The following is a 21,673-nucleotide window of genomic DNA, read 5'->3' as shown; positions in this document are numbered from 1 at the left end:
CCTGTCATGTGTTCAGTTGTCCTCGAAGCAAAAAATTTAGCACATGATACCCTCGTATAACATAGATATTGACACAGGAATGATCTAAATTTATACAGGTAGCAGAATGATTATTTATATACAAAAAGAGAGGGAGGGAGGGAGATTAAACCTGCTTGTAGAGGTCATCCTTGGCTAGTTTAGTACGGAGCTTCCTCTCCAAAACTTCTTGAACAACAGTTCTCTCAGTCTCATCTCTTAGCCTTTCAGCCAACAAAAAAAAACCCTCACTAGCTAAATCTGCATATGAATTCCCAAATGTTCTGAAACGACCAGCCCATCGAAACAAGTCGCGTGGGGTAATAAAACCATGTTTTCCTGCAAAAACTTTAGTAGTCTGCCTGCGCAATTGCAGCTCCTTCATAACTTCAACCATTTTCATAGCATAGCTTTCAGGGATAAGGCACCTCTTCTCCAATATCGTGCTCAACTCTGTTTCTGGTATCTCATCAACATGGATCTCCACAAAACGGTTGCGAAATGCTCGAGAAAGCATTTTACGACCACCATAGAAAGTGGGTGGATTCTGAGTCGCAAACAGCATAAAATCTCTATGTGCGCGAACAGTTTCATTCAGTTCAGGTACAAAAAGTTCCCTGTTGTCATCTAGCAACCGGTTCAATGCTTCCAAAACATCAGACGGGGCTAGGTTAAGCTCATCCAGAACTATCCAATATCCATTTCGAACAGCTTTAACCAGCACCCCTTCCTGAAATACAAGCTTTCCACTAGCATCAGTGACGTACGAACCCAGATATTCCTGCAGATCGGTGTGTTCATGGTTATTGATACGGACAAACTCATGACCAGTTATTGCAGCAAGATACTGGACAAGACTAGTCTTCCCACTAGATGTGGGGCCCTGCAAAAGAACAGGATATCTTCTACCAAATATAGCACGGGCCAAGCTCCTCAGATGTTCCTTAACACTCTTGGTAAGAACGTAGTTCTCCAAGAAACCACCAGAACTGGAGTTCCCGTCAATTTTCAAATAATCACTAAAAGGGACATGCGGAGGTAAATTTCCTCCCATCAGATATGACAGAATCATTTGTTTCATTACCTTAGCACTAGGTTCATCCAACAAAGTAAGGAAAAACATACAAAATCCGTCGTAAAGTGCTTTCTGGAATCCAAATTTTCCTCCTGCAATATTTGTATATTCAAGTGCACGATAAAGAGACCTGAGACTGTACTGGGGCTTCTGATTGGCCCCATCCTGCAACCTCTCTTCAGATTCCTTCTTGGCTGCTTTGTAGAAACGCACTACTTTATCTACTAATTCACTATTCAAGTGGCTGCCATCCAAAGAGTGATTAATAAAAACAACCAAATCTTCGTCCTCTAACACATCATCAACAAAGTATTCCGTAAACCTACTCCGTAACGAATAGGGCAAGTCTCTCTTTCCGGCATCAGTGGCAGGATTCATACAGGCAAATATACGAAAATTGGGATGTCTATGAATATAATCAACATCGCCCCTTTCAACCAAACAAAGTGACCCATTCTCTTCTTCAAGGACACCAATAACTCTCTGCAAGGTTTCTGGAGGAGCCAAATTTAACTCATCAAGCAAAATCCAGTCACCATTTCTAAGTGCAGTTACAAAAGCTCCTTCTACAAATGAAAATATCATTCCAGATGAGGCAGTAATTTGAGCACAAGCAACTTTGAGTTTCAAATAGAAATTTTTCCAAGCTCTCAGTAATTTTTCATCCAAGGGTCTGTTCCGTTTTCTACCAGACCCAGAGCTTTCGGTTTCAAGTAACCCAGATCTTCCAATTTTGGCTACCTTTTTAGCATATTTCCGAAGTCCACTTACCAATTTTTCCCAATTATTATTACTCACAAGTTTCTTTAAACTAGCAAGAACTTTCTCATTATCCTGTGTAACAATATATTCTAGTATTAGTGGGTCATCTAAACTTTGAAATGCGAACAAAAGAAAAAAAGAAAAAAGTAAAGAAAATAACGAACAAATAATACCTTTGAAGAGAATGTATTAGTGAAAAGAATCTCAAACTCCTTATAAAGAGGTATGCATACAAATTGTGCATTCATAGGCTTAAATCCACCTAATAAGTCAGCAGCATCACTTTGTTGGCTTAAGTTCTGAAACGATGAAAGAAATTGGTCATAAACTATTATTATTGCGTATTAGATTGTACAGGTACATAAATATTTCAGAAATGCACACAGAGTTCGGCCGTGAGAATACCAGAACTGTAAGTTTCCGACCAAGCCTTCTAGCTAGATTCTGAACAAGAGTTGTCTTCCCTGTACCAGTTTCACCAACCAAAAGAACAGGCTCATTGTACTTGATGGAGCACGCTATTCTCTCAAGAACATGTAATGAGCTACGAATTTCAACAAAACGTTGTTTTTTGTCATGGGACTGCAGAAAACACGCAATGGAACGTCAGCAAACAAGCTAAAAGCTAACTGCGCTCAATCAAAACATCATCAAATGCAGGAAGTCCTTGCCTCTTGATTACGTTGGAGAGTAATCCGTCCAATACGCAAATCAACATGCAAATCCTGCAGGTAGGTTGTAAATATGAGGAAGTGCTAATGCTATACTGTCAAAACAGATAAAACATCATACATAGAAACAGTGGAAACCTGGATAACGGGTTTATTAACAGGGTATAATGTCTCTGCAGCTGAAATTGGCACTGCCCACAGCTTTGCAATGTCTTTCATAATAGTTAACCGATTTTCAACAGAACTAGAGAAAGCTGCAAAAATATCAACAGCCTGAAACATACAACACCGATATTAGATAATAGTTAGTAAATCTAAAAATATTCATCAAAAGACACCAAAAAGAAAAAGTGGAACCAATCATATCAAACCTCTTGATAAATGCTATTACACACGTAAGTTGACAGGCCATCCCTACCAAAGCTAAAACCAAAACCTGCAATTCTCTTGCACCATTTTAGGAGATCCCTGCCATTGCGAATGAATATAAACAATTAGTAATAATCAAACAATCTTGACAAGGAAAGGTATTTTGGAATAAAATTTATTACCTTAATGAGAACCTGCTGAGAGAGTTTAAAGAAGCACTTCCAAACTGAAATCCTGCAAGTTGGTTAACCCTTTCAAAGGTTTCTGCCAAAAACACCAATCGCTGTCTCGTAAGATGTCTACAGCCTAAAATCAATTGTTATATTATAATTAAAGACCATATAAATGCAGGCACACCTAAGAGTTTCCCTGCAATAGGCTCCAAATCTGGATATCTTGCTTTTACAATCCTTAGCAAGTCCTGATCAGTTGAGGGTCCAACCAGCACTTTTCTCCAAAGATTGTTAATTGAACCACCTATTATTTGTAACATAAGAAAGAAAAAGGAAGAAAAATCAACATTCTCTAATTCGAATGAGTAACACTTCCATATGGATGGTAAATTTTCCAACTGTGGACATTTATAAGATTTAGAAAGCTTAGTTTATAAGCATAGATGATCTACTCTCAGAGTCTATAAAATTAGAATACCTGCATAGGAAGTGAGTATCAATAGTGCTTAGCTGATGACTTAGCAAAAAAAAATACCCCAATATTCTTGGGGAAAGTGAAGATGCCACACACTAGACCACCCACATAAAACATATCTAAAGTAAGAACCAGATGACAACATTTGAAATTACAAATACCAGAAAACCAGGAGAAAAACGAAACTACTAAAATTAGCACACAGTAAAACTAAAGCAAAAATTGAACACTGATGAGTAAAATAGAAGCACCAGATGAATAGCACATTGACATGCATCCCCAAAACTTTATTATTTCTACACATTCATACATATCATTTATTATTGAAAAATATTACTTGTAAAATAACAACTAGTTTTGTTGTTTTTTAAACGTTCATACATATCATTATATATCACTGAATAGTAGACTAATAATAACAACAGTTAATCCATCTAAGCAACACTGAGAATCACAAAAATGCAACCAACTTTTAGAGGGTGGGGGTAAGGAACTCAGATTGTGTGTAGACCTTCTCTAGTACAAGATACATCAAGCTTTAAACTTGATATTGTGGAGAACAGTCGAAACCTTTCTGCAACCTTTATCCCCTGCAAAGGTAGAACATAGTTCACTTGTTCCAGACTAAACAATAAAAGAAGAAAGATAGATAGATATATAGTGAATGGTTGCAAAAAGAACAAAGTAGTTGATGAGAATCTAACAGAACCATCAGCAAAGAAAAGGATTGATAATGCTTAAAATAAAATTAAATAAATAAATGTGAAAAAGTTTCCTGCTCGAGAAAGTATTTTTTCTCGAGCAGAGCTCATCCATAAATAATAAACTCTGCATGAAAAGAAAAAAAAAAACGATATCACGCCTTTTTTTCACTTTTAATTTTTTTCATTCCTTGGAGTTCTTTTCCATGGTGCATGCCCCTGTAAAAGCTTGAGCTTATTCAGATTTAAAAATGCCTCAAAACTACAATACGACAAATATAAAAGCATCTAATATAATGCAGAAATCACAAACAAACAACTTATTTAATTAAGAGAGAACATAGCCCACAAAGAAAGATAATAATATAGTAACAGCTTGGCTAAGTTTCTTTTTTATTTTTTCCCCTTTCCCATTGATAAGAAAAGAAAGTTATTTTTGGCTAGCTTTTACATAGAAATGCACCCAAAAAATAAAAAACTGAGGACAACAGCCCCACAGAAACACATGGTATGACTTATGAACCTACGCAAAAAAAAAAAAAAAAAAAAAAAAAAAAAAAAAAAAAAAAAAAAATATGATACATATGGGGAAATGTGCTCCAGAATATGTAGAATAGAACTATATAATGTTTTCCTATATAGGAAGCAAGTAAAAAGGTAAATACCTCCACATGACCAGTTAAGAATGAACTTGAACCTTCCAGCAATGGCAATAAAATGGATTGTACATCAGACGGTGCTTTGTCAATATCCTCAAAGACAACCCAATATCCATTAAGAACAGCCTGTTAATTATATATTTAGATATACCATGACCAGATAAAGCATAATGAAAAAAATTCTTTTTGAATGAGAAATAAACCTGAGTTAAAAATCCAGGCTGCCATCTAAATTCACCGGGTTGCTCCGTACAGACATAACTACCGATCAAGGTTTTGCCATCAATTTGATCATCCATGTGAATAGATAGAACTGAGAAAGAAAAAAAAAATCAATAAACATAAATAGAACTTCAACAACAATTCTTTGAAGGGGAATGAAATTATTTAAACAAGACAAATCACAACTCAAATCAATCAGATGGAAATATTGACAATACTATGTCATGCATACATGTGCATAAACAAACATAGATAACCATAAGATTAAAAAAGGAAAAATCATATTGTAGCTTATTCAGAGTATTTGATGTCAATGGATTGGAGAAATAGCCCACAAGTTCAGTATTTCATAATCATCCCCGAGAGTGTAAGATCTCAAATGCATGTTTAAAAAATTCCAACTACCACGTCCACTCTTACAGTTCTCTCCTTTTTATTTTTCTTTTTCCTTTTCTTTGGAGAAGTATATTTGTATTAGAAAGCATTTAAAAGGGGAACGCGGCCCAAAGAACTACACAAAAGCCATAAAGGACACTAAAGGCTCGAGGACCCGAAAAACCAACTGTCTCCTCTATAGATGGACAATATCTACCCAGGACCCAACAAAAAAGAGAGCTAATAAGAACAGATTTTAAATTCCCAATAGAAGATTCCAAGCCGTTGAAGGATCTTCTATTGCGCCCCCTCCAAAAGCACCACCAGAGGCACAAAGGAAAGGGAAATAATTTGAAAAGTAGAAACATAAACAGTCTCAATAGATCCAAAATAACTAAAAACATAAACAGTCTCAATAGATCCAAAATAACTAAGGTTCCCAAAACAATCAAAAGAAAAAGAATCAAAAACAATCCCAAGTCCAATGCTTTTAGATTACTACCTTGCCAAACATACTGCTTTCATCAACATCTATATTTATTGCAAGGGAAAGATAAAGGGAAGACAGTAAACCTAAGCTTTTGAATCCTGGATGTGGCATACATTACTATGCCAGTGATGACAATTTTCACTTTTTGAAATGATGCATAATATCCATACTATTCAGATAAGACATACATTGTTCAATCTGTCATTGTAAATGTCCATAACTAATCCAGACTCGTTTTAGCTTTCACCCATACTTCAAATTGAACATCAATTTCCCTTGGTTTCTTCTCACAAAAGATTCAAAAGTAATCCAATTCTGTTTAATTTTCTCCCACATAACCAGAACCACGTGCTTATCACCCTAATATTTTCTTTAGTGACTATCCCACACATCTATAGCATGTGCGTATGTCAAGCAAGATTGAGTCAGGTAAATAAAGCCAATTTTCAATAAAATAATTTCCAACTAAAAGGGAAAGTAGATAAAAAGCATTTCATTAGAAGCAGAATCTGTTCTCAAAGAATTATCAGTACTCCTAACACTCCCTTTTTCTATAAGTAAAATTGTAATAGAATCAGTACTCCAAGCACTCAATACGTAGGGATGAGGTTTTCTGAAATTATTTTCAGGATATACCTCAACGTGTATACATCCGAATATGACAACCAAATGACGCATATATAAGATTAAGAGACAACAACACATAATGTGACAGTTTAGCCATGCACTTTTTGAGTTAAAAATGGTAATTAAAAGATTTAAGGTATCAAGGAAGCGTGAAATAGAAATCCGCGAACATTTTTAAGGGAGAATACATTGTTAAGATTCACAAAATTTTAAACAAAACAAGAATTACCTCTGTTCCCACTATCCAGGGCCAACTTGTTAATTAGTGCAGTTTTCCCAGAACCGGCAGTACCATACAGAAGAACAGGCCACTTCTGACTCACTGCCAACAGGACCATCTCAACACTTTTCTTCACAGCAGATGTCAATACGAAAGGCTTTCCAGTAGATGTCATATCGCTAAAGATATTATAAAAGGTCATTCAAGATAAGAAAATGGAAACCAGTCAAAACAAGGTCAAATCAATTTTTCATTTTTTATCTTTGAAGAGGGAAGTGGAGTAGGAAGTTGGAAGGTCAATGGCTGGGTTACCCCATACATACCCATCCATATAAGGTAGGCCCAGTCACCCACACTTCTACAGCTTGCTTAGTTAAAAGACCACCAATTTCCAAGTTTCAAAATATTATAACACATACATATTGAAAATTTATTCTAATAACCCCTACCATATCCCCAACCCTCGGCTCCAGTTTGACGACCCGATCTCATTGAACTTTGAAGAGGAAACAGATGAAGAACAAAGCTCAAAAGATTGCAGATGACAACGTTCATCAAGATACATATTCTTATTGATAGAAACAGACTTCTTTTCTTCAAATGATTCAAGATACCAACCAGCCTTCTCCAATGATACATCCTGACAGAATTCCTGCCAGCTGCACGTGGCAAAAGCAAAAGAAAAGTTAAAAGAAAAAAAATAAATTTGCCAATCATTTTTGTTTACAGCCTTACTACACCCAAGAAGAATGGATTTGAAGCCAACCGCAATAGACATGCAAAAGCTTCTTCCGCCCCAAGACCGAAGTTTGAAGTTGCTCTATTACTTAATTTCAGAATTATTGAGAGAATTTGTATCCCACACCATCTTATGTCCTTTAAATCCTTAAAACCCTCAATGTTATCACCAGGGTCAATGTCTGCTGACTGCTGTACAAATTCCAAAAAACAGGACCAATCCCAGAGTGTAGCAAAAACTTCAGGATCCTCTGAAAGGAGGCGATAAGATGCTCGGAAATCATTCAATAATTCAGTTCCAGCCTGCTTAAAACAAAAACAACAATAACAATAATAAATAAATAAAAATTGAAAAATCAGATAGCAGTCAAAATGCAGATATTTCTCCGACTTTGCAACCAAAAGAAAAAACTTCTGGACACTTGAAAGCTTGCTGATTATAATTACACGGATACCGCAATAAATGACATCACACTATAAATTTCAAATTTTGTTGAAGGGCTGTATCTCCTTGTAGCCCTAGGATTGTTTGTGATCAACACTCCAAAAACTCCCATCTAAATGATATGATATGATCGTCATCACCATCATCCTTGCCTTAGCCCATGTGAATGGGGTCTTCCACATGGATTCTTTTTCCATTTTTTTAAAATTAGAAGCATCTTTCCTCTGATATTTAACTTTTAAAAATCATTTTTATGTTAACTTTGGTCGCCCTCTCTCCTCTCTCATATTTTAACACTAATGGGCATTACTCATAATTTATCCCTCACATTTTGATTAGCAAATCTATCTCTTTTAGTCACTCCTACCATCCACTTTATCATCCTCATTTCAATTACATCAACTTATTGTTCTTATTTCTTTTTTAAAGTTCAACATCTGCTCCATATAAAATAGTTCCCTTGATATTGTTCCATACATAATGTTTTCCTTTTAATTTATTAGTTATTCTTCTATCACATAAAACAGCACCATCTGTCTCCATTTTATCCAACCTGATCCAATTGTACTAATCATATCACCATCTACTTTGCCATCCTTTTGTATTATTAATCCATCAAAAGTAGTTATTTTGGAAAATCCAATGGTTTGAAGTGTGATCATTATATTATCAATATCTGATTCTATTAATTTTACATTCCGTACATTAGTTTTAGCATTATTAATTTTTGAACCTTTTTATTCTAATGTATTTCTCCACATTTCTAAAATTATGATGATAAAATAAACAAAATTCTATCAATTAGACTTCTAGGATGCCTCACAATGTTTTTGATGCTTGATACATAATCTCTTTTTGCTAGGATACACTTGGTGTGCTTTAAAAAATAATAATAATAAAAATAAAAAATAAAAACTGAGCCTATATATAGACCACTGAGCCTAAAAGCCCGCCATAAATATCCTAGTAAAAATGGGAGGAAGTGAAGAGGTTGAGACCTCTCCATTTTTTTCACATGTTATGGCATTCCTGAAAAAAATAACCATGTTGTAAATTTATGAAATACACCAATTCTTCATTATTTTATTTCCTATTGGGTGAAACCAAAAAAATATTTCCCTTGTAGGACTCTCCCACCATATATACCTTCCCTTCCTTCAAATATTCCATCTCTTTTACCAACGGTGCATAATTTTCTCTTCCACCTACTTAGATTCTAGTATACAATCAACTTCATCTCTCATTCCAATCGTAGTGCCAGACATCCATCCTTTCACCTGTCAATTTCTATATTTCAAGCTGCTAATCCAATCTTATTATCTTGAACAAACTTCTTTACTCACTCTCATCAGGGTAGCACAAGAATGTTTTTACATTTTTTACCCTTCTAGGCTTTGACGTAATATCCCTCAACCATTTTTTGTTGCATTCAGTATAGTTTGAGATATTATCAGATTTTCCCTCCAGAAATGTAGTCTTTCTTACCGCAATAAGAAAACTTTTGTTCATGCATGTTTAGCTCAAAAAGAATGTGGTTATTGGATGTTTTAATTTCTTTTTTTATCATACATATGAAACAGATAATTGAAACAAGATAATTGAAACGATCACTCCATTTGCCCCTATTCTACATGAATCTACGATTGACATAGAGGGGTTGTTTCTAATGTGTATTGAGCAAGGGCAGCTAGAATCTGAAGTGTACCTGACATAGAGGAACATCAATAATCTCACAATCTAAAACAATCTTAATAGAAAGTAAAAACATACATTTGACACCAGCATCATCAACATCTTTTCCTTAATCCCACATGACTGGGTTAGGCCACATGAATTCTCCCTTTCTCCAATCTTTTCTATTACATGCAAGGTTACCGACTATATTTATTTTTTAAATTCATTTTCAATAACCTCATCTAATGTTGTCTTTGGTCACCCTCTCCTTCTCTTACCTTCTATTACAACTAGTCTCCCCCGTTTGACCAGAGCGTCCCTAGGTCTCAGATGTATGTGTCCAAACCATCTAAAGCCTATTCTCTCAAATTTTCAAACCAATGGGTACTACACCTAATTTCTCTCTGTCACTTTCATTAGTAATATCCCTTCTCATTTGACCGGCGCGTCTTTAGGTTCGGCTTAGCATGATCCTTTGTGCAGTTCTACGTTTATGGAGATTCGGAGAACTCACAAATGTCACCACATGTGGTCCGAACTTTAGTTGTTGTATCCATAATTTCATATACATATCTTGGATACCTCTTAAAATTTGTAAAGGAATTTGTTTTCGTTCTAGGGCCCACCAAATTATCTCCTAGGACCCTATCCTACGTGTTTCATACTTTTGACACCAATGCTAACATAAGGAAAGAGAGAAATAAAATTAGGGTGTTCAAAAGGAATGGTGAGTCCGTCAATCACCTCCTTTTGCATTGTCCATGGATCACGATTGTTAGAGTCTTATTTTCGGCTTATTTGGCATCCAGTGGGTTATGCCTCGGTATTCGAGAGGTTCGATTGAAGCTTGAAGAGGATGCTTCGTGGGTCATGCCCGTGTTTTTTTGGAGGGTGCCACCCTTTTGTTTTTGGTGGTACGTTTGGAAGGAGTAGAATAGTAGATCCTTCGAAGAAGAGGAATCTTCTATTTTAGTTGAAATTTCACATTATTAGCTCTCTTTTTAGTTGGGGGTGGGGAGAAATTGTAAATCTATAGAGGATTTAAAGGATTTTTGGGGTTCCTTGGGTCCATAGTATCACTTTTCTGTTTGGTTTCAGCCTTTGTGTAGTCTTGGGGATGTGTTCCCCTTTTGAACACTTTCTACTACATTTGACTCGTCAAACTAATAATAATGATAATGAGACCCAGTTAATAGAACTACCTTTTCTAACAGCTCAGAAACTGTTTTTTTCTGCATAATCCTTTCAAATGGAGGAGGAGCAAATTTGAAATAGTTTAACACATACCTGCACAGAGTAACCATGGGGGGTTAATTTCATATATAAACAAGGAAAAAAATAGTTATGGGAGGGCAGGCTGGGCAGCATATAAGAGGTGACTATCAAAAGGCTACTTCAGCCAGCAGAACAAAGATAGGTTTATAGAGATTCACATAGGAAAGAAAACCAAAGCCAGTGTGTCCCTATATCCACATCCCATTTAACTCGGGATAATCACCTATTATGTCCATCAAGTGATAATCTGATCCCAGCCGAAGTAAAATATTTCGAGGATGTGCAGATAAATAATAAAAAACAGAAAAGAAAACAGCCACAACTGGCCTCAATAACAAGTAACACATTAAGATCTACTTTAGAAGGGACGAGAGAAATGAATAGAGATAGAGGGGGTGAGGGGAGTGACACGTGAAAACATATTGCTTGATCAAACAAACATTCTGCAACCCAGCATTCAAAAAACATTGCATCACGTGCATCCCTGGCATGAGAACATATCCAGAAGGTCAAAATGGGCAATCACAACTTCGCTTACCAACTCTTGTCAAACCCAAGTGAGCTTCGAAAATGGAAAAGCAACATACCAAAAAACAGCACACAGTCTATTTTGGACAATCAATCAGAGAACTTTGGGCAGTAACTCTTGTCAAACCCAATTGAGATTCAAAAAATGGAAAAGCAGCATACCATCAAACAGCACAGTCTATTTTGGTCAATCAATCATTTTCTATTGTAATCAGTTGATGTGAACCCATATTCCTTGGTTGGCAAAGAAATCAACCAATTTTGTCCATGGGTTCAAATAAAGAAATATACAATTAATATATGAAATATGCTTTGACCTCCATAATAACAAAGCATACATTTCATAGGCCTACCAACATCTATAATAAACAACATATGATTCAACTACGCAAAAGCTATGAGAATTATGATTTTTCTACGCATGCATCCTCAAGCATTAGATTCACATATTTACCCTTTTATTGTATCTAGTCAACAAATAACCTTCAAATTGACCCACATAATATGTAAGTAGTACAGGAAAGAGATATATAATTAGTTCATAGTGCACCTCTCTGCAGTAAGGGTGTGTTTGATGCCCCAGATGAACAAATGGCCCCATTGACAATTTACATATCACTTTTTAAGTTACAAATACAGTCTTGAATAGAGCCATCAGGTGAAACCAACACAAAATGATGTCAAAAACTCTAAATTGTGTCATTCAAAAAAAGCTATAAATGCTCACCTAACAAAACACAGTGTGAATCCCTATTTTTCTATTAAAAAAACTATGTTTCAAAATGCATAAAAAAGTAACAACGCCATCAAAATACAAGGATGACAAAATGCACTCTTCATGTGTGTGTTCCTAGATAGAACAAGAAAATCATGTAAGATGACTTACCCCAACAGAAAAGGGGCCAAATCGACTGCTCGACAAAAGGCTAGACACGCAAGCTCATGAAGATTCAAGCCCTTCCCACTTCTAACATAAAAATCAATAACCCTGACACCTTCCGAATTCTTCAAATTTCCAGTCTCTCGGAGGAATTTGTGTTCTTCAAAATCCTCCATGAAATTATCAGAATTGGACCTCAAATCAGGTACCATCTGAAGCAAGGTCACAGTCCTGTCCATAATCTTACGTACTAGTGGGCGGAAACACCCCACCAATGGGATTGTATAATTCGGGTGAAGAAACAGCTCCGCAACTGAATTCACCACTTCTTCTTCTGTCAACAAGTGTCCCTGCACTCTCATAAACATCACAAACCTGACAAACACATGTAGATAAATAGAAAACTATGAATCTTAATGAAATGGGTAAACCCAGTACCTTCTCCACAAGGGACCGAAATTGAGGAACGAATGCAAGCTCCGGACACCTAGAAAGAAACCTCTCGAGCTCGGATTCCAGACAAAAACTCCCGTCGATTGCCATCCCAACATCAACACGGCTACTAATATCTTGAGAATAATCTGAAAATTATTGCAGACCACCTAAAATTAAAATAAAACACAACAATATACACACACACATGTGTGTGTGTGTGTGTGTGTGTGTGTGTATATATAAAACTTATGTCGTCCAATTCAAGCCTAATCAACTAGAATTCTATCAAAGTGATACAAAAGAATAAATAATAATTAAATTTTCTATATAAAATGATTCAATGGGGAGAAGCAGTTAAACTACACCCGTCAATAAATGGAATTTAAATGTCGCAGCTATAGAACACCAACTTAAAACCCTAAAGAAACTGTTTTCGTATAATTTTAGTTGTCTGATTCTGATTTTGAGGGTTTATACTGACAACTGAATTTGTTTCTGAGCTTGATATACAGAATAAGAAAAAAGAACAAATAGAGATTCAAAAACTGACATGAACTTGAATGGTGTATGGAGACTTCAATCAACTCTCTCTCTATCTCTGCAACTCTCCTCTTCCCTAACTTTTCTGTTTCCTTTGGTCCTCCACTTGTCCTCTAGGGTTTAGGGTTTAACGCTTTATATATCATTTTGCATATTTACCTTGGCGATGATTGTATAGATACATATATCGCCTATATTTATTATGCAGCGCGAGTCGGTTGGTGAGACTCGAATATTTGAGTCGGATTCAATAGTGGGAACCAGCGGCGGATCCAGGGGGCTTGGGTGGGCTTGAGCCCCCAAAAAAACAAAAAAGTATAGGTATATTTAACCCAATGCTTTAAAAAAGAAAAAATTAGTAGTAGTATTAGCCCCCCGAATTTTAACCTATCCAAACAAGTCCAATATCTAAGTCACAATTTTAAAACAAAGGTCTAACCAAATAGGCCCAAGCCAAACAAGCCCTAAACTAAGCCAAAGCAAATAGAATTCCTAAATTCCTAATCTTGCACAAATCAGAAAGTTCATTTATTCTCTCCCTCTAAAGTCTAACCCTATTTCCTCTAAAATTTCCTAACTCTTTAATCTTTCGATTCCTAATTTCCCCTTGTTTAATATTAGCCCCCCCATTAACAATTCCTGGATTCGCCCTTGGTGGGAACTGGGAACCTACTTGGCATGTAGCTCCATGACCCGCCAGTTAATCTAAACTTAACTCGATTCCCGAATGGGAAGTTCGTTTGACCAACAGGTTAGGATTTATCAACTTCTGAGTTTGACCTATTCTGAAATCTAATCATGTTTTCTATCTCTTAATAGAGAGAAATCGCCATGTCCTGATGGGTTTAATGCTCATTTCTTCCTTATGACATGGTCTGTGGTAGGTAGGGTTATGATCTTTGCAATTAAAACCTTCTTCATCACTGACAAATTATTAAGAGAAATCAATAACTCCTATGTTGCCTTGGTCCCAAAGACAGCCAACCCCACTTCTCTAAATGATTTTCGCCCCATTTATTGTTGTAACACACTTTACACATAGGTGATAATATGCTTTTGGCTCAGGAGCTCTTGTATGGTTATCATAGCCATCTCACTCCTCCAAGATGCATATTAAAAGTGGATCTCATGAAGGCTTTCTATTCAGTTGGGTGGGAGTTTCTACTGGACACACTATCCTTATTTGGGTTCCCTCAACCATTTATTGATTACATTAGTGCTTGCATCACATTACCATCATTTGCTGTATCCCTTAATGGGGAGTTCCATGGATATTTTTAGGGGGTTAAGGGGCTCAGACAGGGTGACCCTATTTCACCTATACTCTTTGTGGAAGTCTTTTCCTCCATCATAGAGATGTACATCTCAAGCAATCTATCATTCAAATATCACTCAAGATGCAAAGGCCTGTCCATCCTCATCTTATATTTGCGGATGATCTTCTATTATTCTCTCATGGAGATATCGCATTTATCTCAACCTTTAAACATGCACTTAACCATTTATATGCCCTCTCAGGGCTATGCATTAATAACTCTAAAAGCTTCTTTTTGTGGCTGGGTAGATAGCTCTCTCACAAATGACACTGAGGCTCCACTTGGGTTTGAGTGTGGCTCACTGCCTATAAGGTATTTAGGGGTACCTCTGATCTCTACTAGACTTGATGTTGTTAATTGCAAAGGGCTAGTGGAGAAAATTACACGAAGAATTAGTTACTGGTCATTTATTTTGCTATCCTATGCAGGTAGGTGATGAGTATTAAATATTGCATCTTTGAGCCCCTAAACATGTGTATGTTAAGACCTTAAGTGATACTTCAATCCAATTTTAGATTTATTTTAAGGGCAAATTTCTCAAAACCCCCAAAACTATTAAAAAGTGATCATAAAACCCCACCCAGTTTTTAAAACCCCCAACAATATAGAAACATTATCATATTACCCCAACTCTAGCAATTGGCCGTTAAGGGTAGGTGAAATGACTAAATTACCCTTATTATATTCCATTTTATTTAAAAAAACAAAAAAATCATATTTTAGAAATTACAATATTATCCTTTAGCACAAAACGACCGTGTTTAGTGCCAATATAGTTGGACATCAAAACCTCATCGTTTTATTCAAGGCAGCAGTTGTATTTTACTTAAAACGCTGTCGTTTGATTCATTGCAGCAGTCGTATATATATATTGTTACACTTGTATATTTTTGCTTAGAACCCTAATACACTCAGACGGCTAAGGTCTCTTGGGTGCGTTGAAGAAGAATCGTTTTGCTTAGAACCCTAAAACACTGAATACACTCAGACGGCTAAGATATGTGTTGAGGCGTTTCATTGTTCAAACTCTTGGGTGCGTTGCAGTAGAATCTGTGTTGTGCTTTTCATCTGTGGGTCTCATTCGTGGGTCAGTGAAGAAACTAAAGAGTGGTCCTATTCAAGGCTGTTGTCTTCAACTTTGGTGGACAATATGTCGACAAGTATGTCTTTATTTGATAGTTTATGACTTTTAGTTGAACAACTTTATTCATGTGGGTCTTTGTCGTGTTGGGTATGATTCCAGCAGGTTGGGACCATTGATTAAATTAGGGTTATTGTAATTTTATATTAAGGTTAATGTTAATGTATTGTAATTTTATATTAGGGTTAATGTAATTTTAAATTTTATATTAGGGTTAATGTAATTTTATATTAGGGTTGTGGTTCCCATTAATTAAATTAGTTTTTGAATTTTATATGTTGTATTTTGTATTAGGGTTACTTGTACGTACGGTTTTGTGTTTGGTTTTTAGCATTATAATTAATTAGTTGCAAGCATGAATTTGTGTTTATTACACTTTGTGTTTTGATAGGTTATACACCTATTTTCAACAAATTATATTGTCTTCGAATCCATCATGGTGGTGAATTTGTTAAGACAGAGCAAATGGAATATATTGGTGGATCTGATACTGAGATTGATGGTGTAGATATTGACCGTATGTCAATGATTGATTTCAAAGCAATTTCACAAATAGTTGGTGTCCTACAAATAGTGTTTTGTACTACAAAGATCTGATTGATGGGAGTTTATCAAAATTGGTTATTGACAATGATTATATTGAGATGGTTGGTAAGCATCAAAAGTTCTCATTCATGAGAATTTTTGTGGTGCCACCAACTGGAGATAATAGGAATGAAAATTATGATGGGACAGTTGATGTAACCCCAGTACATGAGACTATAGTTGAGGGGAGTATAAACACTAGTGAAAAGAATGTTAATAGAGCAGAACCTAATGCTGGAGATGATAGGAATGCTAATGGAGGATAACCTAATGCTGGAGATGATAGGAATGCTAATGGAGGACAACCTAATGCTGCAGCTAAAGTTTTCATAGACTTGAGTGATGACAGTTTTCAAATTGAGGATGAACCAAATGATGAAAATGACGACGAAGATGCAACATATGCAGCTGATAATGATGGAGACTTCAATTTTGATGATGCAGATGTAGGTGATGACGTTGAAGATGCAGGTCTTGAATATGAAAATGATGAAGTTGATAGTGATACTGAGTATGAGCCAAGTGAGGAGTTGAATGTAAATGCATGTGATGATCATACTGACTATGCAGCTGAATTGAATGAAGATTGTAATGTTGAGAATGAACATGCATGTGCTGATGATGCACCTGAATATGCAGGTCTTGAAGATGAAAATGATGAAGTTGACAGACAAACTGAGTATGATCCAAGTGAAGAGTTGATAAGTTTAGCCAATGAAAGTGATGATGATGATGGGAATTGTGTAACTTCTACAAAGTTGAACTTTAATGTGAGGAGGGACTTGGGAATCAAGAAATTGCAAGTTGGATAGAAGTTTGGTTCAGCAGCTGAATTTAGAGAAGCAGTGAGGGATACAGCAATCAAAGGGAAGTTTGACCTCACTTTTGTAAGGAATGATGGAGATAGAGTGACTATTATATGCAAACAAGAATGTGGATGGAAGATTCGTGGATCTTCCAACACTAATGATGACTTATTTCAAGTAAGAGAATTCAATGATAAATATAATAGTACAGGTGTAAGGGTGAATGGACAGGTGACATACAACTATATTGCTAAGCATTATATTGGGACAGTTAGGGCTGATGCTGGTTGCACAGTGGGTGGAATAGCAGATACAGTTGAGAAAGATCTTCATGTTGTTGTGACTAAGCAGAAGGTTAGAAGGGCAAGGAGTTTGGTTGTACAACTTATTGAGGGTAATCATGAACAACGAAGAGCAAGAGATTATTGTCAGTTGGTTCTTCAAAGTAATCCTGGAAATGTTGCTCATGTAAGTACAATGGCATATAGTGATGAAGGTCGTGCATTCTACAGGATGTTTTTTTCGTTAGAAGCAATGTGGAGAGGATTCAAAGAAGGATGTAGACCATTTATTGGTCTAGATGGAACATTCCTGAAGGGACCCTATGGGGGCCACATGTTGGCTACAGTTGGTAGGGATGCCAACAATGGTTTATTCCCTATTACAAGTGCTTGTGTTGAGTCAGAATGTAGGGACTCTTGGGAATGGTTCTTGAATGAATTGATGGGATTGGTTGGTAACTACCTTGACTTCACATTTATCTCAGATAAACAGAAGGTAAGAAACTTTTAAAAGCTTATATTTATCACATCTTATAAAGCTTTATCCAATTATTTACATTAATTTGCACTTATATATAATTTGCAGGGCCTAGTTGAGACATTTGAAAACATGTACCCTGGAGCAAACATAAGATTCTGTTTGAAGCACTTATATGACAATTTCAAGCTAAAATACAAAGGTACAAGACTAAAGAACTTATATTGGGATGCAGCCACGGCATATACTACATCTGAGTTTGAGCTTTACATGCAAGAAATGAGGAATGTAGACAAAAATGCATATGAGTGGTTAATGAAGATTCCTAGGAAGGTGTAGGCAAGGTCATCATATAGTGGCAAGAGTAAGAGTAGCCTATGTGTTAATAACATGTGTGAGTCTTTCAACAATTTCATTGGGAAAACAAGGGAAAAACCTTTAGTGTATATGTTTGAGAGCATCAGAAAATAGCTAATGATTAGGTTTAAAAAGAATAGGGTTGACATGGCAAGGGTAAATGGATTGTTGTGCCCAAAAATTATGGACAAGTTACAAAAGATTTCAGAAAAGGTAAGAAGGTTACATGTGGAGCCTGCTGGGAATGATAAGTATGAAGTGGATAACATCTCATACCAAGATGCAGGAGTTAGTGATTATATCAATGTGGTAGAGAGAACCTGTTCATGTAAGCATTGGGACATAAGTGGAATACCATGCACGCATGCATATTGTGATACCCCTCGGATCCGAGACACGGGTTGATCAGGCCTAGGCCCAAACCCGAGGGAATATCAAACAATTAAAGTATTTTAAAACGAACACAGATGACAAAAAGAACAATAAAGATAAAATAAAACTGAAAGAAACATTAATTATAAAATCCTCCATGTACAACTGAAAATTGAAACTCCAATCCTCCAAAACCTCAAAGTTACAACTTGGGAATCCACTGATGGACCCCTAACTAAAAGTTCAACTGAGAATGAAACTGAAAATAGATAATACTAGAAACATCAAGAGAAGTCCTACGTAATCAGATGAAAGTGAGACTGTCCTCGACAAGCACGATCAAGCTCTAAGGCTGGAACCGTCCTGTACCTGAAAAGAATAATAAAGGAGTTGGTCAGACCCACGAGCAAGTTCTAATCTAACTGCAATCCATACAGTGACCCGATACGCAGATACACCGTAGACACCTCATAATATCTATCTAGTCCATACGTATAAATATATCCACACTAAGGGACATTCACTAGTCTATAATAGGGGTCTCAACCTGAATAGAAGGCAATATGCGAATACGCACCCAAAGGTGGGCATGAATACCTAGACCTAACAGGGTACACCTCAACCTATTATAACCAGCTACGTATCCCCTGCATATACGCACCCTAACCAATAAGTCTGAGACTCAAGCTCAACTCGTGGTACCATAAACATATATATAAAGTCTGTCCAAATCCAGGGTAAGCAGTTCAACTATTTATTAAACTGACCTACAATAAACCAACTAGTTAGTCACTCAACTTATTCAGTGGATATGACTTAACTACCATCCGTTAATCCAGGAAGTCATCTAACTTGGTTACAGCTGATCTGACTTAGCCACAATTAGGATTCGATATCTTTCAATCCATTCCATTAGTCTATTAGGTTAGGTTTATGCGTTTTGAGCTAAACCGTCCCTAGTATGTCACCGTCCCATACCGGTACATACCATCCTCCATATCCATGTAAATTACAACATATATAACAGTTCAATAATTTACAGTCCAAAACCACCATCCAATACTTGCAGAAGGAATCTTAACAATCTAGCAAATAAAATCCAGTAATCATCCATGTAATTGCATCGGAGAATAAACTATTCTAACAATTAACATCCAACACATGCATAGTTCAAATTTAATAAAAACAATGACCCTATCATGTATTTAAAATTAGTTCTATAATAATATTATAGTCCAATAAATCGCTAAATTAAACTAAGTGATCTAGTTCCCTCCATCCGGTAACAGAACACTAAGTCATATACTTATACTGTGTTGTAACCTTTAGCACAGAGCCCCCACTATGCCACAAGTCCAATATATTACTTTAAAAGACTTCATCGTGCATCAAAAATAAATTTAAAATCATTTTATAGCACCCTAAACCATCAGATTAAAATTAATCAACAAATCTCCTTCCAGCCGTTAACTGTACGCAAAGTTGTCAAATAGCGTACTGTTAATTCCATTTAAACTAAGGGGTAAATTTATGCAATTCAAGACCTTAGTTACAAGTTAAAATTATTATTTAACACCCAACTAAAATTTTAAAACTGATTAATAACCCAGATTGCCCAAACAGTGAACATAGTACTTAGAAAAATTTTAAAAAAATTAAAATAAACCAAAAATAACAAGGGAGCCTGCTCCAGAATTTGGAGCAGGCTCTTTTCCAGCCTAGAGCTGGCTCTAGGACTTCTTAGAGCCGGCTCTACTTTGTTGTGGGAGCCGGCTCCCACTTCCATGGAGCCGGCTCTCACCTCCTTTGAGAGCCTTCGTCCCCGGTGCGTCGTTTCAGCTCTTGTGCTCCTTCTCCGGCTTATTCCTAACCCTCTGTTAGTTTTTAAAACCAAACTTAGGTGTCATATTAATACCCAGTAGCATCCCAATGACTTTATAACAACAATTAAAACAATTACAGAGATTAAATTTGCTACCGAACTAACTCGCGTTAGGAACAAAACTGAAACTATAATTCTATTCCAACCTCTCTGTTTCTCTTCACAAACTGATCGTAGGAGTCTTATATCAACCCATTAATATCCCCAGGGTTTGTTTACAGAAGATAGAGGCAAGAATCGTAACTAAAATCTCAACAGACTTTAATATGCTATAATAAACAGAACTGGGAGCAACAATACACGAACTGTAAACAGATTTGAATTCAATGGAAACGAATCATCATCAAGCATACATTAAACACATAAGTTTCATTTACTAATTAGTTAATCCCTAGAGACTATCTAGGTGCACAGAACACGAGCCAAAGGGAAGGATAAAGAGAAGAACTTGCCTGTACAGTTTTATAAACAGGACCTTGTCGCCGTTGTTCTAAGCTTTCCGGCAACCACTGATTACCTTCTAGCCTCCTCTGGTTCTGATCTAATCCACCAAACACCTCCCTTGGTCCTCTCTGTTATTCTCCTTGACAGACCGTTACGATGCTCTGTTCTCTCAACTTCTCTCTTTACTGTATACGGGAATATGGTGAATAGGGTTTTAGAAACCCTCGGCAGACGTATACCCATATATTTATAGAGTTATACCAAAACCCTAAATTAATTAAAGCCCTAACTAAATCCTAACCGGCCCATAGAACTTAATTAAATCCTGTGTCGGCCAAAGAAACTAAACCCTCAATTATGAAAAAAATAATTAATTAAAATACTTCCTAAATTACTTCCTAAATTAAAACCTTTAATAATCAATTAATTAAAATAATAATCAATTAAAATAAAATAAACAAATAAATATATACCAATTAAATACACGTCACACAGGTAAACAATTAAATAAAATAATTAGACCAAATAATCATGCAAAAAATACAACAAAAATAATAAATAAATGCCGAGACTATCCTTTTAAATTAGGGGTATTACACATATGTTGTGGCAGTGTTCAGAAGGGAGGATCCAGAAACATATGTGAGTCCTTGGTACTA

At 36.1% G+C, this 21,673-nt stretch overlaps 1 protein-coding gene across 1 annotated transcript in view; it reads right to left on the bottom strand.

The window, feature by feature from the left end:
- Window positions 1-13,880, bottom strand: part of LOC132285424 (midasin) — a 70,748-nt gene extending 56,868 nt beyond the window's left edge. Inside the window, exons 1-18 of the mRNA XM_059787610.1 lie at window positions 13,363-13,880; window positions 12,816-12,958; window positions 12,384-12,727; window positions 10,897-10,981; window positions 7,604-7,878; window positions 7,287-7,496; window positions 6,847-7,016; window positions 5,107-5,216; window positions 4,910-5,029; window positions 4,055-4,133; window positions 3,253-3,372; window positions 3,078-3,159; window positions 2,898-2,994; window positions 2,665-2,799; window positions 2,527-2,580; window positions 2,261-2,437; window positions 2,029-2,154; window positions 152-1,927 (exon numbers count right to left, since the gene is read on the bottom strand). Coding sequence (XP_059643593.1) covers window positions 152-1,927; window positions 2,029-2,154; window positions 2,261-2,437; window positions 2,527-2,580; window positions 2,665-2,799; window positions 2,898-2,994; window positions 3,078-3,159; window positions 3,253-3,372; window positions 4,055-4,133; window positions 4,910-5,029; window positions 5,107-5,216; window positions 6,847-7,016; window positions 7,287-7,496; window positions 7,604-7,878; window positions 10,897-10,981; window positions 12,384-12,727; window positions 12,816-12,920 — 4,065 coding nt within the window. The 5' untranslated portion in view covers window positions 12,921-12,958; window positions 13,363-13,880. The remainder of the gene's footprint in view (window positions 1-151; window positions 1,928-2,028; window positions 2,155-2,260; window positions 2,438-2,526; window positions 2,581-2,664; window positions 2,800-2,897; window positions 2,995-3,077; window positions 3,160-3,252; window positions 3,373-4,054; window positions 4,134-4,909; window positions 5,030-5,106; window positions 5,217-6,846; window positions 7,017-7,286; window positions 7,497-7,603; window positions 7,879-10,896; window positions 10,982-12,383; window positions 12,728-12,815; window positions 12,959-13,362) is intronic.
- Between the last annotated feature and the right edge of the window lie 7,793 nt (window positions 13,881-21,673).

This window comes from Cornus florida, unplaced genomic scaffold, assembly GCF_030987335.1.
Source record: "Cornus florida cultivar Cherokee Brave unplaced genomic scaffold, ASM3098733v1 CherokeeBrave_3.0.0_Hap2_Chr11, whole genome shotgun sequence".
NCBI lineage: Eukaryota > Viridiplantae > Streptophyta > Magnoliopsida > Cornales > Cornaceae > Cornus > Cornus florida.
This window is presented reverse-complemented; position numbering and strand designations above follow the sequence as displayed.